Below are 16,181 nucleotides of genomic sequence, written 5' to 3'. Positions count from 1 at the left end.
CCACACCAATCTTTGAGCCACGCATTTAACTCTAATCTGCATGTGGCTCAGGTAGCAATCCAGAGATTACCTTTTCGGTTCTGCTTTTAATTTAGTCCCTAGCTGCTCAAATTCCCTTAGCAGAACCTCTGTTCTTCCAATGTCGTTGGTACCCACATGGACCATGACAACTGGATCTTTCCCCTCCCATTCTAAATTCCTCCACAGGTCAGATGAAATGTCCCAAACCCAAGCACCAGGCAGGTGACATAACCTTCAGGTCTCTTGATCCTTGTGACAGAATTGTCTATTCCCCTGACTATAGTATCCCCAATCACGACAACATTTCTCTTCTCTGACCCCTCTTGAATGGCTCCATGAACCACAATCCAGTTACTCATCCTTCATATAGCTCCCACTCATCCACACAGAGCAAGAATCTCAGACCTGTTGGACAAGCTCAAGGGCTGAGGCTCCTCCAGTACTACCTCTTGGATTCCCCCTACCTGCCTCACTCAGTCACACCCTCTTGTCCCTGACCACAGACTGAATTTGAAGACTAATGGGTGTGACTGCCTCCTGAAAGTGTCCAGGTAACTCTTCCCCCTCCCTGATGTGTCGCAGTGTTTGAAGGTCAGATTCCAGGTCATCAACTTTGAGTCAGAGTTCCCCAAGCAACCAACACTTGCTGCAGATGTGGTCACCAAGAACCATAAAAGGGTCCACCAGTTCCCACATCATGCAGCTACAACACATCACCTGATCCTGCATCCCTACTTTATTTAATTAGTTATAATTTGATGTCTTTTCATTTAACAACAATTTTTTTTCCAAAGCCTCAGATTCCTACTCCTACACTGGCCCACTTTCACAATGACAACTCTGCTTTTACCCTACCTTCCTTTTATTGGCTGAGTTGCCACATACTTAGCCAATCACACAACTTTAAAATAAAACTGCAAGCTCTTCCCCTCTGTTACTCTGGCTGCTGTAACTGGAGAAATCTAGTCCAGTCCTGATGAAGGGTCTCTACCTGAAACGTCAACTTGTTTATTTCCCTCCATAGATGCTGCTCGACCTGCTGAGTTCCTCCAGCATTTCGTCTGAGGTTGAGGCGCAACCTGATAGAAGCTTGTAAGATTGAGAGGCATAGATAGATAACCAGCATCTTTTTCCCCAGGGTCAAAATGTCTATAACTAGAGGGCGTACATTTAAGGTGGGGTGGGGTGGTAAATTCAAAGAAAATGTGCAAAGACAAGTGGTGGATGCCTGGAATGCGCTGCCAGGGGTGGTGGTGGAGGCAAATATATTTAAAAGGCTCTTAAATAGTCACATGAATAGGATGAAGATTATTGTATCAAACGTGATAAAGTCTTGGGGATACTTCCCAACGTCCAATTTTAGATACAATACGACTTCTCAAATATCCGGCAACATTTTCAAGATGTGCAACGCCCGCAAGAATCACAAAAGGAGTTCGAGAAAATAGTTTCCTGCTCCTCCCACAACTGAGAGCCATTTTACATTCGTGACCCAAGAATACTTCACGTGGGGAAAAACTCCATGATTAAAAAAAATTACTGACGCGTCACATGACAACTTTCAAGAGATCAGTAGAATTTACACTACGCGATGACTCTCTTTCACGTTCTCGGAAAAAAACAAGCTAGTTACTGGCTTTCAGTGAACCGCTCCCCGTCCGGCGCCCTGATCAGCCATTTTAAAAGTCCACCTTCGTCACTCAGGCCGTAGAGTTAATGCTGATTTGCTGCCCGTCACAGATGGCAACGCTAATTGGTCAGTGCCACTAACAAATGGTGGAATTGCATTGCTCCGTAACTTGAGCAGTGACTGGTGAAGAGAAGGGCTGATTCATAAACCAGCGTGTGATTGGATCGACGGGTTTAAAGGGGCGGTTCCAAACGGAAGCCGCTGGTGGGGTAAAAGGCGGATCACGTGGCGGAGGAGGCCTTTCAGAACGGTGACGTTGCCCGTGGCTTTCTCTTTGCTGCGCAGGTCGCTCTCGCTGTAACACGTGGGTTGCCGTTCGCCAGCGTCGAGTGATCGGTTTGTGAGGGGATTTAAAAAAAATCCCAACGATTCTGTCACAAAATGGTGAAACTAGTCAAGGTAACTTACGAGTGAACAAGCCGCGTGACCGTCCGTCGGGGGGTGGTTGGGGTTGGGGTTGGGGTTGGGGCGGGAAAGCTCCTCATGAACGCCGATGTGTCGCGGTGCTGGCGCGGCGCCGACGACGAGGCCTCGACTCGATCCGTGCTCCGTGAGCGCGGCGCTCGACCGCGTAGTGCTCGGTCGCGGCGGCCCCGAAGTTTGGGGTGCTCCACGCCGCCGCTTCCCTCCCAACTTCGCCGCTTCCTTTAAAGTTGTGTCTTAAGTGTTCTAAGTACTTCTAAATTGCCATTTTAAACCTCCCCTTCCCTCCCCGCGGACACCACCGTCCCATTTCAAACCTCCCCGCCCCGCAGACACCGTCCGTTCCCGGGCCGGGCCGGGCCTGGTTTGTGCTAGGAGGGGGGTTTTTGTTCACGCCATCCGGGCTCCTGCTCCACATCTCGCGAGCGGACGGGCGGCGCGCGCGTGTCCCGCGTGGCGCTGGTGGCGGCACCGAGCGGCTTCGCGCGCTCTCCCTCAACCCTCCCTCTCCCTCTTTCCTTGCCCCGCCCGCCGTCCTTCGGTCGCCGCCGGCGCGCCGCTTAGGGGCACGTTGCACCTGGCCTTTGCTTCGAGCCGGATCGGGGAAGGTGGAGAGGACGGGCCCAAGCCGCGCGGCCCTCTGGGAAGTCGCCCACGTTCAGAAAACACGTGCGGCTGCAAACGTGTTTGGGGATTGAAGCTGCTTTTACTTAATGGGATTCTTTTTCAGAGGGAGGTTTGCTTAAATAATATTGCTAATAATTGTATAATAAGCATAAAGTGATGGAAATGTTATGGAAGAACCATAAGATTGGAAATAGTTGTGCGTTACAATCCAATGACTGCAGTCATAGACATAGAGCGTAGGAAAAGGCCCTTGAGGGTCGATCACGTCCATGCTCACCATCGTGTACCCATTTGTACTAAACATATTGACTTGTATGTCTTGATGATTCAAGTGTTAGATGCTTGTTAAATGTGAGAGTTTCTGTCACACTGGATTAAAAAGAAATCCCCAGCTCCCCTTAAATCATTTTTACCTCTTATCCCAAATTTCTAGTTTTGTTCACCTTTGGGTAAACGTTTCTTGCCATTTTTATGCCCCCGAGTTTAATCTGCTTCACGGGAAACCAACTTCAGCCTTTACAGTCTCACCTCATTAGTGAAATGCTTCTTCCCAGGAATCATTCCTGGTGAATCTTCTCTGCACCTGTTACACCACCATCACATTCTTCTGATTCTGTGGTGACCAGAACTGTGTGCAGTACTTAAGCTATGGCCAACTATTGTTTTATGAAATTGTACCATAACTTCACTGCTGTTGTGTTCAATGTCCAGGCAAATGAAGGACATTTGTTTGAAGAAGAATATGCCTTCTGTAATGCAAGGGTCTTCAACCTGAAATATTAGCCCTGCTTTTCTTCCCACAGCCCTGCCCTGCTGAGTATTTCCAGTATTTTCTGTTTTTATTTCAGATTTCCAGCATCTGCAATTTATTTATTTTCGCTAAACTTGTATTTCTATACTATCACCTTCAGGGGTCCCTTGTCTTGTACAGCAAGGTCCCCATGTTCATCAAGCTCTCGCATTTATTGTGTATGATAGCTTTGCCCATCTTATCAACTTGTCAATATTCTAGAACATGTGTTCCTTGCTATGAATACACCAACAATTTTTGTCATCTGTGAACTTAAAGCTCCTATTCAAATAATTGTTGTATATGACAAATGTTAGTAGAGCAGAAATGCTTCATACAGCTGAAAGTTATGAACTTGAGTTTGGGGAAAATCAAATTAATAGATTGTTCTTTATAGGTGTTGAATCAAGGCTTTAATTGTACTGCAGTCAAAAAATGTTACAGCCAATAAGATACTTTTGTATGAAAGGGGAGTCTTGGGTGTTTATTTTAAAAAAGAACAATTTTGTTGAGGGAGGGGAAATTAAATGATGGTTAAAAGAAGCAAATTTTTTCTTCACAATTTTACCTTGCTACCTAGGTAGTGACAACCACTAAAATTTGGGAATCTTCACCAGACCCATTTCAATGAAATTATTCCTCCTTGGAAGGAGAGGATTTGTACTCTGAATGTAATGCAGAGTTCTAATCCTGACTTTTTTGACCAGGCAGGTAAAAAGCAAGCAAAACCCAAAAAAGCAGCACCACCTCCACCCCCGGAGGATTTTGAAGAGTCCACTTCTGAAGAGGAAAGTGAAGAAGAGGTAATGTAATGCTGGGTTCATTATGGATCAGTTTTTTGCAAGATTAATGTGGGTATTCATGACTGGTCTCTTGATTTGTTATCTAGTCCCACTAGCTTCTCTGGAATTTGTGGGTTCAAGCCCCCCTCCATGAAAATATGGACAAAAGAACATTGAAGAGGATCAGGGCAATTAAACCTAGTATTCTGTTTTCAGGGATAAAGGACCCATTACGTGGATTGATGCCAATCACTGCAATTGTTCTCTTTAGAACACAAGTTGAGGGCATCTGAGAGAGAATTAAAATAATGAAGGTTCTAGATGGGAAGAAACTTCCCAAAGGCAAGAGACTCAGGAACTGGAGGGCATGAAATAAAGATGTTTGCCAAAAGACTCAAAGCTAACACGAGGAATACCTTTTCTATGGCATTTAGTTAGGATCAGTATGCATTGCCAGAGGGGGTAGTTGTCAAAGGGGCTCTGATTAAGTACTTGAAAGGAAAATTGCAGGGTTAGCAGGAAAGGGAAGGAGTGCAGCTTGCTATGCTTGCATACAGCCAGTGTAGTCTTTGGGCCAATATGTATCTGATGTGCAATATCACCAGCTTCTTGCCTCATTTTGTTTCTTTTTGTGGCAGTTTAAAAAAAAGGTAATTGTCAACTGGTTCTTTTAGGATCTATGAAAAGAGCCATGAGAATGAAGCCTTTGTATAGAAAATGGATGGCTTTATCAGTTTAGTGTTAATAAAGGCTGAGAATGTTTGTGCGTCAATTTGAGGTTCAATAGCAAGCATATTATTCAGTTTTGTACAAGGGGCTGCAAAATAAGTATGAATTTGGTAGTTTTTGGGATCAAGTTTTTATGTGATTGTATGTTTATTAGGTTTTGGTAGTTTTACTGCTTGTTCTGGTGACTTTATAAGATTTAATGTCACCCATTAACTTTACAGTGGAAATATTACTAATTTCCATGAATTTTTCATTTAAATTACATTAATTTAGGAATTACCAGCACCTCCTGTTAAAAAGACTGCCACTCCAACTGCTAAAGCAACCCCACAGTCCATCAACAAAAAGAATGGCAAAGCTGTAAAAAAAGAGAGCAGTGAAGATGAGGAAGATGATGAAGAGGACGATGAATCTGGTGAGTATGGAATGTCAGTGCTTGTTATCTTATTTGGTAGTGCAGCAGTGTGCATTTGTATAACATCTCTGTAGTAAAAATCCTCTTTCTAAGCACTGCTATGACAAGCCAGTTGGAGTATTTTTAGGGCTGATGATCAAATGCTTAGTCATGTTTTAAGAGGAGTTCAATGGGGGAGAAAAGTTTAAGATCTTAAGGAAGTATCTCTTGAATTTGGGGCCTCAGTAGCTGATAGTGTGGTCTACTTTGGAGGTATTCAGTCCAAATATGGATGTGAAACAAAGGACTGCAGATGCTGGAATCTAGATGAAAAACACTGATATTGGAGGCCAGGCAACATCTGTGGAGAAAAGCAGGTGGTCAACGTTTCGGGTCAGGACGCTGAAGAACCAAATATGGATGAGTTCAAATCTCTGAATGTAAGCTGGAAAAAATTAGAGACAGGAAGCCTAAAATGACCTGGGATCTGTAACACTTGCTGCTCCTGCACCCCACCTCACCTACCCACCCAAACTAAATAGCAATGTAGGCTGGTGAGCACATGGCTAATGTACGGCTGACACATCTGAAAATGATGTCTGTTAGCATTGTACCTGGAGTCTTGCCCCATACAATTTGTCATTGTTCACTCTCTCCTAACCCACATTTAAAATTTCAAAGGATGTTGCAATATCTGTATAAAATCAGATTTCCTGGAGGAAGCAAATATATGGAGAGGTTTATATAGTAAATGCTCTTTTTTTTTTCAGAAGAAGAATCTGAAGAAGAAAAACCTGTGACCAAGAAAGCTACTAATTTGGTTGAAGAAGAAGCTGAAGAGGATGATGAGGATGATGAGGAGGATGATGATGATGAGGAGGAAGATGGTAAATCATGTATAATTGGTTGCGATCATGCATTAATTGTCACCATGTTTTTGACGCACATATTTCCCATTAGAAATGGCTGAAACCAGCCTGTTTAAAACTTAGTTCATGGGCTTCTGGGTTTTTTTAGGTCAGTTTTACTCTAACTTGTACATGCAGTCCCTGGTCACTTCGGGTTTTCTTCCCTGAGAACTATCCTGAAGTCAATTTTTCTGCAAGTCAGAAACTTATCTATTTTTAATAATTACCCACATTGTATCATTCTGTATACACTTGCTATTTTTCATTGAATAACCACCCTAACACTACCCATAATGGAAGTAATAGAGTATGAACTGTGTCCAGTCATTAATGAATACAGTGAAATGTATGATTAGTAACTTTAAAAATGTATGGGAGAGTTTGGATTCAGATTTCTGTACGTTGGGTCATTGGCAACCAAGGGGAGCCCCTGTACAACTGTGTCTCTAGTGCCAATGTCTTTTGGTGGAGGGAATGTTAGGGTTATGGTGATTATAATATAGTTAGATTCATAGCAATTACAGGTGGTGGTTGTGAGAAACGTTTGACTGGAGGGGAACCATCTTGAATAGCATTTGAAAATCAGACTGAACAGAATGGAGGGAGAAATGTTTCTCTGCCAAGTAACTCATTAATTTAAAATTAAATTGCACTTGGTGATGACAGTAATGCTTGAATGAGAGAGTGACTGGTTAATCCTACTAAGTGAGCAATATTAAAATACGAACTGTCCACTGCTGCTTGTATTTTTTTGGTGAAAGTACCCTCCTTACACAGAGTAGCTGCTGTTGTATCTTTCATAAATTCTGATTTCTTTGTTGTTCAGTTTTCCAAATACTTGGTTTTTAGTTGTACAACAATTACTATTTGCTGCATGCCCAGATGTAGATCCTGTTGTGAATCTTAAATGAGCTCCACAAATTGAAGCATTAGATATAATAGATCTTTAAACAGTATAAGTGGACATTGTGGAAGAATGTCACTTAACCTCGGTCATTGAGATCTTTAAAGCACCAGGATGATGGCAGATTGATTTAAATACAGTTCAATGTCAACATTGTGGGTGGAGGCAAATGGCTTCATAGGATTGCATATTTACAATGCGAGCACATTTCGACTGACAAGAACACCTTTATATTTTCAAACACCTTGTTAGGAATCCAGAAACACTGAACACTATTGAAAGATGGCTCCCTCTGCAAACAATGGTGTGTATTCATTGCAGCTATCTTTGTCCTAGATTGAAGGACTGGTTCTTGGTTGTATTAACTGGCTTCTACTGCTTAAGGATGTCAATTGACCAACAATCTCTAACAGAGCCAGTATCCAAAGGCCTGTCAATAGAAATGTGGAGGGTTATTGGTTTTTGTATTGGGTTGTTGATCATGAGCATACTACCTGAAGTGATGGGATCAGTTGTGGTGGAAAGATTTGGCTGAACGATGAAATTCCATGGTGTGTGTAGAGCCAGCATAGATGCAACCAACCAGAAGTTGACTTCCTGTGATTTTTTTTATTATTTATTTTATTTACAGCGTGGTAACAGGCCCTTCTGGTCCAACGAGTCCACACCGCCCATTTTAAACCCAATTGATTCTGTTCACTGTGGAAGATTGTTGGGTACACATACTTTTATACGTCATGGTTATTCTCCATAATTATTTGACTCTTGCTTGATTGTTTCCCATTTTGGTTTCCATGAATTGTTGTTTCAGGTAAACTTGGACAGGACCAGGCCATTACTTGTTTGCTTTCTCCCCCCCCCCCCCCCATTTATTAGAATCTGAAGAGGAAGAGGCAATGGATACAGCACAGCACCCAAAGTGAAAAAAGCTGGGTTGGTAAAAGTTGAGGAGCAGGAGGAGGAGGAGGATGATGATGATGAAGAGGAGGAGGAGGAGGATGATGAAGATGATGAGGAGGAGGAAGAGGAAGCTGAGGGTAAGTTAATAGCATCTAAGGTGATTTATAAATGTGTTAAATGTGATTTGTGTGGTGAGAATTTAAAATTTCACGTGTTACTTATAATTTCTTGTATTTTGTTCACTCGTATTTATAAGCCTAAATATGTAGCTGAGATGGGTATGTAACTGGTATATGTGTATTTTCATAAACTTTTCCTATTCCTAGTAAAATTCCATTTGTTGGTAATAGATACTCATGGGGTATGTAATGCTCACTATACCGATTGATTACAAATTTTTCCTGTCATTAAATGCAAGTTAAAGGAACCAGCTTTACAGCAGGCATTCAGACGTTGAATGTCTCCTGCAATTGCACACACACATTTTAGAATTACTATTCTAAAATTTAAGTAGGATTCCCCCTCTTATTACTGATTCCACAACTAGATTGTAATAGAAATAAGGTTGTCCGCCTACCATGTTTTGTGAATAGACTGCGCAGTGCATGATACTTGGGTTACTTTCTGAATGGCTGCCACTGAAAATCCTTGCAGTTGTAGTGGTTTCATAGAACCACAGCAACGGGTCCTTTTGGTTCATCTCATCCATGCTGACAATGATGCCTTTTTACGCTAATCCTATTTGCCTATATTAAGGCCCATATCTCTCCAAGCCTTTTCTATCCTGTTTGAATGCTCATTCAGTTTAAAATGCCTGTTGCTGAGGGCCAAGCACGAGTTCCATCTTTTTGTCACTTGTTCCATCTTGATGGATAATCTTTTGTTGACCGGATTTTCTTACAGAGGTAGCTGTGCCAGTGAAAGCAGGAAAGAGAAAAAAAGAAGAGCAGAAGCCAGTGACACCAGCTAAGAAACAGAAGACTGGCAGTTGCGGTGAGTGCAAGGAAACTTGTTAAATTATTTTAAATTAAAGCAATCTGCTGAAATTACCACAAGATTTTATAGGTCAGGAAGAGAATCAACTGATTTAGAATAGCATAGTAAAATGATAATAACTCAAAAGATATTAGTGACCTGATGGTGCTTAAGGACTGTTGTAGGAAAGGTAGAAGTTAGATTTGGGAAGGGATTAAGCTATAGAACATTTACACTTATTTATTGGAGGCTCATGGAATGTACTGAAATTGGAAGATGGCTGGTCATTTTATGAGCATTTGTGCTGAGAACAATGGAAATGGCAGTCTTAAAAATGGATGCCATTGAGTTAAAACTTAAATAAGAAACCGAGTTGCCACGGGTGCAAACCTTGTGGTTTCACGTCAGCATTAGAGAAAAATTGTTTGATCCCTTTAAATATTGCAGGGAATACAGTTGGCACACTGAAGGTAAGTCTTGCTATAATCCTTAAATGGAAATAGGAGTAGGCTTTTTATTCTCCACCATTTGAAAAGGGCATAACTGATAATTTATCTCTGCCTCTTTCCTGTACTAACCCATATCTCTGGATTCCAGTATCAATCCTTGTTATGAAACACTCGGAGGAGACCAGATCTGCACAAACTATTCCTAGTGCAGTATCACCATGGCTCTAATTGCCATAGGACACACAAACTCCTCTTGAAATTAAGACAAACTAAAAGTCTTCCTTCCTAATTGTAAACTAACTTTAAGTTATTTGTGTACAAGGACACTCTGGCCCCTGTGAACACGAGTCTTCAATCTATACCAGTGTATCAAATACAATGCTGTGTTTATCAAAAGCATTCCGTAAATCCAAAAAAATGCCACGTTCACTAGTGTTCCCTTTTTCTCTACTCTGCTGCGATGTCAAAAGTGAGTGGCTTTGTTAAGTAATTTCTTTCCTCAACCTGTGACCCATTTCTTAGTAATAGATTTTAAGCACTTTGCTATAATTGGTCTGTAGTTCCTGATTTTTTTTTTTCTCTCAATCCCTGTTGAGCCCATGGGGTCAAATTTTCTACCTTCTATTTTCTGCAAGCCAAGCCATTCCAGAATCTGGAATTTTAGAAAATGACAATTAATAATCCAATATCTCCAAAACTGCCCTTTTTCAAATCCTTGGGATTCAGGCCATGGAAATTTATTGGGCTATCAGTTGCATTAATTTTACAAGGATTTTTTTTTGTCAACTAATGCTACTTTCAGCTTCTCGGTCCCTAGACCTGCTGTTCTATATCTGGAAGGTTTTCTTGCATGAAGATGCTCTTAAATTAGTGTGTCCTACTTCAATCTGTAATGGGCCCATATTAACTTTGGCTAGTTTTTTTTTCTTTTACGTACCTATTGGAGACTTTTGTAATCTTGCTGGATTACAGTTGTGTTGCATTTACCTTTCTTTGACAGGATGATCAAGGCTTTGAATTCTGACAATCTTCTAGTCCTCATGTTTACAGCTATTTGACAACATTACAAGCACTGCCCTTGTATTTAGTGGTGCTTTAACTTCTTTGGTGGCCCTGGATGGGTCACTTTTCTTGGTCAGTTTTTGGAGTAAACTGTATTTGGACATTCTGCATTGCCTTCAATGCAGACTCCAAAGTACCACAGCCAATTTGCACCTCATGTCTTTGTAGTTTACTTTGTGTAGATTTAAGATCTTGGCTTTGATTATTTGATTAAACTTTTCGCATTGTACAGTACTAGATCTAATGTAGCCTGTTCGTTAGTAACTCACATCTGATTTAGGAAAACAGTTCTTGTGTACCCCACAGATTCATTTGTAGCTGGTGGTATTCATGAATAGAAACAAAAATGGTGTAAACACTTGGGTTGGGTGGGGGGAAAAGCGATCAATGTTTTAAATCCATATCCTTGAGCAGAAGGGAAAGGTGCCATCAGATCTGGGAAAGTTCTGGTGAAGGCCCTGGAATGAAAATATTAACTGTTGCCTTTTCCAGAGATACTGCCTGACCTGAAAGTTTTCAGTATTTTGCCTTTATTTCAGATTTTTTGCATCTGTTTTGTATTTTTGTGCCTGAATTTGACTCCAAGCTGGTTTTGTGCTCTACAGTTAATGCACGTTACTGTGGATTTGGTTTTCATCAAAGTACCTGTCAATCGTTACCACAGGATAATTTTGTATATGAAGCTTACCTTTGCACTTGCCTTCCCTGAGTACACCCAAAGCCCATGCACTGTGGCAGTGCACACCATGGTAAAATTTTCAGTGCTTTAGCAGAACCCACAGATTTGCTTTATTCTGACAAGTTTTAGAGTTAGCTGGTAGTAACTTCAATTATACAGTTCTTAGAGGTTATGTAATTAAATGGGCAATTGGTAGGCTACTTGCTTACCAGTATCTTGAATTGAAATAAACTTGGGTAGGCTACTATTTCTTGTTTCCTGGATGCAATCTGAATTTTGGTTTGAACGATATTATTTAATTTACCATGAAGAGTTAGAATATTTCGGGTGGCTTGCTCAGCTTTTCAAAAGTGGAATCAGTTGATAGCCGCACAACATGAGTATATAAAAAAATAAAAAAGCATCTTGGTTGGCATTTGTAAAGACTTGAATGTATATATGCGAGCCAATTCAATTCAAATTATTGAGTCCTACCTGCACATATGATGATCATTAGAAGGGACTTAATACTGAAATATGTGATGCCGTTTTTTTCTGATGTGTTGGTAGTGTACCACCTTGATTATTGAAGCAAAAAGAGTGGTGCATTTTTTTAAAATTTCCTTTTGCATGTCTTCAAAGCAGCCTTTTCACTTTTTGTTGGAAACCTGAACTCTGAAAGAACTTTTGAAGAATTGAAGAAAGCACTCTGAACGACTTCTTCACTAAAAAGAAACTTACAGTTTGCAGCTGTCCGAATTGGATCTAGCAGGTAATTTTTCCACATTGAGAGCAGAGTGGAAAAACCCCTTCTGACGCCTAGCTGGGTTAATGATGGCTGTTTGTGTATGCTTAGATGACTGATTTACTGTGGGAGTGGATTTGGAACCCTGCCCCCAAAAATCAGTTTCATGGTCTCCCTCCAGCCAAGGAGGGTAAAATTAAATCTTTTGATATGTTGTTTAGGAATGGCACTTTTTGACAATTTTAATTCTAGCAGGATCTAATGTGAAATTCCCAGTCTATAATATTTTTAAGTGGCCATATTTATGTTCTGGGTACTATTTTGGTTCTGTATTTTCAGTCAGTCCTATAGAGAATTTCTTAATACTTTTGAGCATTGTTGTGAATTTGAAATTTCTTGATTTAGGAAATTTGGTTATGTGGATTTTGAGACTGAAGAACAACTGGAAAAGGCATTGGAGTTCAATGGCAACAAAGTGCTGGGGCAGGTAGTCAAACTCGATAAAGCACGCAGCAAGGAAAACAGTCAAGGTAAATTTACATTTAATTTGCATTATTCTCTAGCCCTGGCTTTTCTTACCACTATCTAGCAAAATTGATGGGTTCAACCTGATCAATTCTGGTGGACACTGGCAAAGAGCACACCATCTGTACTTGGTATGGCACCTTTTGTCACTGTAATGGGTGGTGTATCTCACACCTAATGTTATCTTGCTCATTTTCTTTTTCTTCAACTATGACCCCATCAGCCCTCAAAAAATGAAGTTTTTAAGTTTGTGGACATTGGTTCATGTGGTGTGGTCATAGCAATGAAATGCTTAAGAAAAGTAATGAAGATCCCTTTCCTACAGACAGGGATTGCAGAACATATTTGTAAAGAACCTTCCATTCAAGATAACTCAGGATGATCTCAGGGAGATCTTTGAAGATGCTATTTGACATTAGGATTCCTGCTGCTCGTGATGGTTCAGGAACTCGTGGGTATGTTTAATGTCGGTGGCTGATCTTTTTTCCCCCCTTGTTAATCATCACTGCTTTACAAAGATGGTTTCTAAACAACTATTTCTCTTTTCTCATTAGCATTGCATATATTGAATTTGAAACTGAAGCTACTGCAGAAATGGTGTTGAAACAGAAACAAGGCATTGATGTTGAGGGTCGGTCCATCATTGTTGACTACGCTGGCACTAAGAGCACATTTAATGCAAAAGTGGGCAAGCGCGGCAAGGTAGAATGCTTTAATCTAAAATCTTGTATTTTAGTGTTTTCCTACTCAAATTCTGGAATTTGATTAGGAAAAGCTGTTTTTAAATGATTGTCCTGAATTTTGTGTAGAAATCTGATAGCTGGGAAATGATGAATTACCATCTGATAATTGTGATGATTTTTGAAAATTCCTCCAGATAGTCAAGTACTGATCCAGCTCGGTGGGAGAGAAATTGAATCAAGAACAAGTTAAATAAATGCTGAAATCCTTAACAGGAGGATTGCATTGGCAAAGGGAAATGGTTAATTTTTTAATGAATGCTGCCCTGTCTTCTGAGAATTTGCAGTATTTTCAAATTTCCAGTGTCTCTTTGTATCAGGAGTTTTACAAATTAAGTTTCAATTTAGGTTCTGATACACTCATGGTAAATAATTTGGCATATTCTGCCACTGAAATGACCCTTCAGAATATTTTTGAAAAAAGCATCATTAATCAAAATACCAGAGAAGAATGGCAAACCAAGAGGGTAAGATTATTTTTTTTATTCTAACTGGTATACTATTAGTAGTCTGCCTATTCTCCACATTGTAACATTAACATTTAAGGGGAAGTTCTTTTCTAAATGAAACTATGTTCAAGGCATGCTTGCTCTAAAACTTCGACTCATTTTTTTTCAACTAATTTTGAAAAGCAGAGTAATATTCACAGTTGTAGGTAAGATATCTGTTGTGGTTTCATTTCACAACACTTAAATGTTTTCATGCTTTTCAATTTCTAGATTTGCAATTGTAAAGTTTGAATCAATTGAGGATGCCAAAGAAGCCCTTGAAAGTCACAACAATACAGAAATTGAAGGCGAGAACGGTGAGATTAGAATTCAACCAAGGACAAAGAGGTGGTGATGGTAAGCAAAATGCATAATATGTATCCCATCAATTTTCAAATTTTCTCTAATTGGTAGCCTTACCATGAAACATGCCTGCTAATTGTATCATTTAACAGTCAGCAAGACCTTATTTATTCGTGGCCTTTCTGATGACACAACTGAAGAAACATTAAAAGAAGCCTTTGAAGGAGCTGCAAGTGCAAGAATTGTGACAGACAGAGATTCTGGAAAATCAAAAGGGTACTACATTTTAAATTCTTTCATTCCTTCTCATTGAGCTCCTTGCTGTCTTAATTGATGACAGTATATGGATTCGCAAGAGAAGAAGATTGAAACACAGCCTATCTTTATCTAGTTATCTATCTTACCTAGTTATAGATAAGGGGTCGGTTGTGTTACAGATTTAAGATTTTTCCCATAGTGATACATTCATGGATTATGTGAACTTTGGTAATCACTTTTGCATTACTAGAGCAAATTGTATCTTTACCCATAATAAAATTAATGCCATTGCTATTTGTTTTAGTTTTGGCTTTGTGGACTTCACGTCAGAAGAAGATGCAAAATCAGCTAAGGAAATGATGGAAGATGGAGAAATCGATGGATGCAAAATTACACTAGACTTCGCTCGACCCAAGAATGAAAGCCAGCGAGGTGGTGGTGGTGGTGGTGGTGGTCGAGGTTTTGGAAGAGGTGGAAGAGGTCGAGGTGGATTGGTGGCAGAGGTCGGGGTGGCCGAGGTGGTGGTCGGGGTGGATTTGGAGGTATGAGAAGTAATCACCGTAAAAGGTCACAATATGAAAAATTGTTATTTCCTTGAATTTGGGCACTAATATAGTTTTGAATGGTCCCACTTTTTATTGCAAAAACTACATTGGCATTAATCTGGATATCAATGCAGAGGCAGTTTGCGTATGATTGTTAATAAATTGTCAGAATGTTAAGATGGAAAAATGTAATGCTAGTTTCTACAGATTTGGCTAGTCTGTCCTGTATTAATTTCTTGCTGTGTTTGTTCCCCATTTCTACCTGAAATGAGACTTGTATTATTTGAGCTCTGTGTCACATGCCAGAGGAAATTATTAAATATTTTGATTTTTTTTCTCTCTAGCTGTTTGTAAAGGGTGATAAATCTGCAAAGTAGAGCAAATTAGAACCTAAATTTGTATTTTCTTTTGCAGGATTCAGAGGTGGAAAGATGGGTAGTCCTCAAGGAAAGAAAATAAAATTTGATTAGAGGCTGATAAGACTGTTCTACCATGTTCAGACAGAGCCTCTGATTGCCTCAATCGGACATTCCAGAGTTCTGCATGGTGTGGTTAGCTGTGCAGTTTGGAGTGTGGTGGGAGCTCCAAGTTTCTGAATGGACTTGCAATTAAGATACAAATTGTTGGTACACCTTTGTGGATTTTTGTCAAATTTATTAAGTATTCTGTTTCACCAATGTGTAAATGTACTGTTCCTGATTTTTTTTTTAGTAAATGCAAAATAATGTTTTAGAATGTTGTGCTTGGCATACTGTCTAATGGATTTAAAAGATACCTTATTTCATGTTTTGGGTATTCAATAGTGTGCATTAACCTGGTCACTAAACTTGTTTACAATACTGTGGCACTTCTAAATACTTCACCTAAAGCACCACCAAAATTTTGAAGCTGGCACTTCCATTTTCATATTGTTAATAGCAATGTTTAAAGTAGATAACTGTTTTGCAATTCAATTTTGGGCATCTTGCCTATTGAAATTAGAAAAAAAACTGGAAAACTGGTTTAATTTTTCTTTTTTAATATAGCCCCTAGGCTCTGAGTTTGGGGCCAGTGCATAGCTGTGCCAGGGATTAATTGATAGGCACAACTACAGATTAAATTTGTAGCCTTGCTCACTCAGATTTTATTACTTTTGTTGAAGTTTTTCCTGGAAAATCAAAAGTAGTTTAGCCCAATGTGTGCCAACTTAGCCTGGTTTTGTCAAATTCCAACATGTGCTTTCAAGTCAACTAAGGTTTGGGTAAGCAAGTACCTTGATTAAATTA

General features: G+C 40.0%; 1 protein-coding gene and 2 non-coding genes across 3 annotated transcripts; all 3 read left to right on the top strand.

Moving 5' to 3' along the window:
- The first annotated feature begins 1,942 nt into the window (after nucleotides 1-1,942).
- ncl (nucleolin) lies at nucleotides 1,943-15,700 on the top strand. The gene is given in 19 exon segments (XM_052017223.1): nucleotides 1,943-2,110; nucleotides 4,259-4,354; nucleotides 5,336-5,477; nucleotides 6,227-6,343; nucleotides 8,180-8,305; nucleotides 9,072-9,161; nucleotides 11,955-12,084; nucleotides 12,463-12,587; nucleotides 12,908-12,925; nucleotides 12,928-12,992; nucleotides 12,994-13,037; nucleotides 13,137-13,279; nucleotides 13,671-13,749; nucleotides 13,751-13,789; nucleotides 14,042-14,120; nucleotides 14,122-14,167; nucleotides 14,266-14,389; nucleotides 14,676-14,913; nucleotides 15,331-15,700. Coding segments are annotated over 19 exon segments (1,764 nt in total). The 5' UTR covers nucleotides 1,943-2,092; the 3' UTR covers nucleotides 15,376-15,700.
- On the top strand, nucleotides 11,809-11,876 carry LOC127572155 (small nucleolar RNA SNORD82). The gene has a single exon (XR_007956585.1). It is a non-coding gene; the product is annotated as a small nucleolar RNA SNORD82 (small nucleolar RNA).
- LOC127572156 (small nucleolar RNA SNORD20) lies at nucleotides 13,405-13,479 on the top strand. Its single transcript, XR_007956586.1, has one exon. It is a non-coding gene; the product is annotated as a small nucleolar RNA SNORD20 (small nucleolar RNA).
- Nucleotides 15,701-16,181: the final 481 nt, after the last annotated feature.

This window comes from Pristis pectinata, chromosome 6 (genome assembly GCF_009764475.1).
Source record: "Pristis pectinata isolate sPriPec2 chromosome 6, sPriPec2.1.pri, whole genome shotgun sequence".
Classification (NCBI taxonomy): domain Eukaryota; kingdom Metazoa; phylum Chordata; class Chondrichthyes; order Rhinopristiformes; family Pristidae; genus Pristis; species Pristis pectinata.
This window is presented reverse-complemented; position numbering and strand designations above follow the sequence as displayed.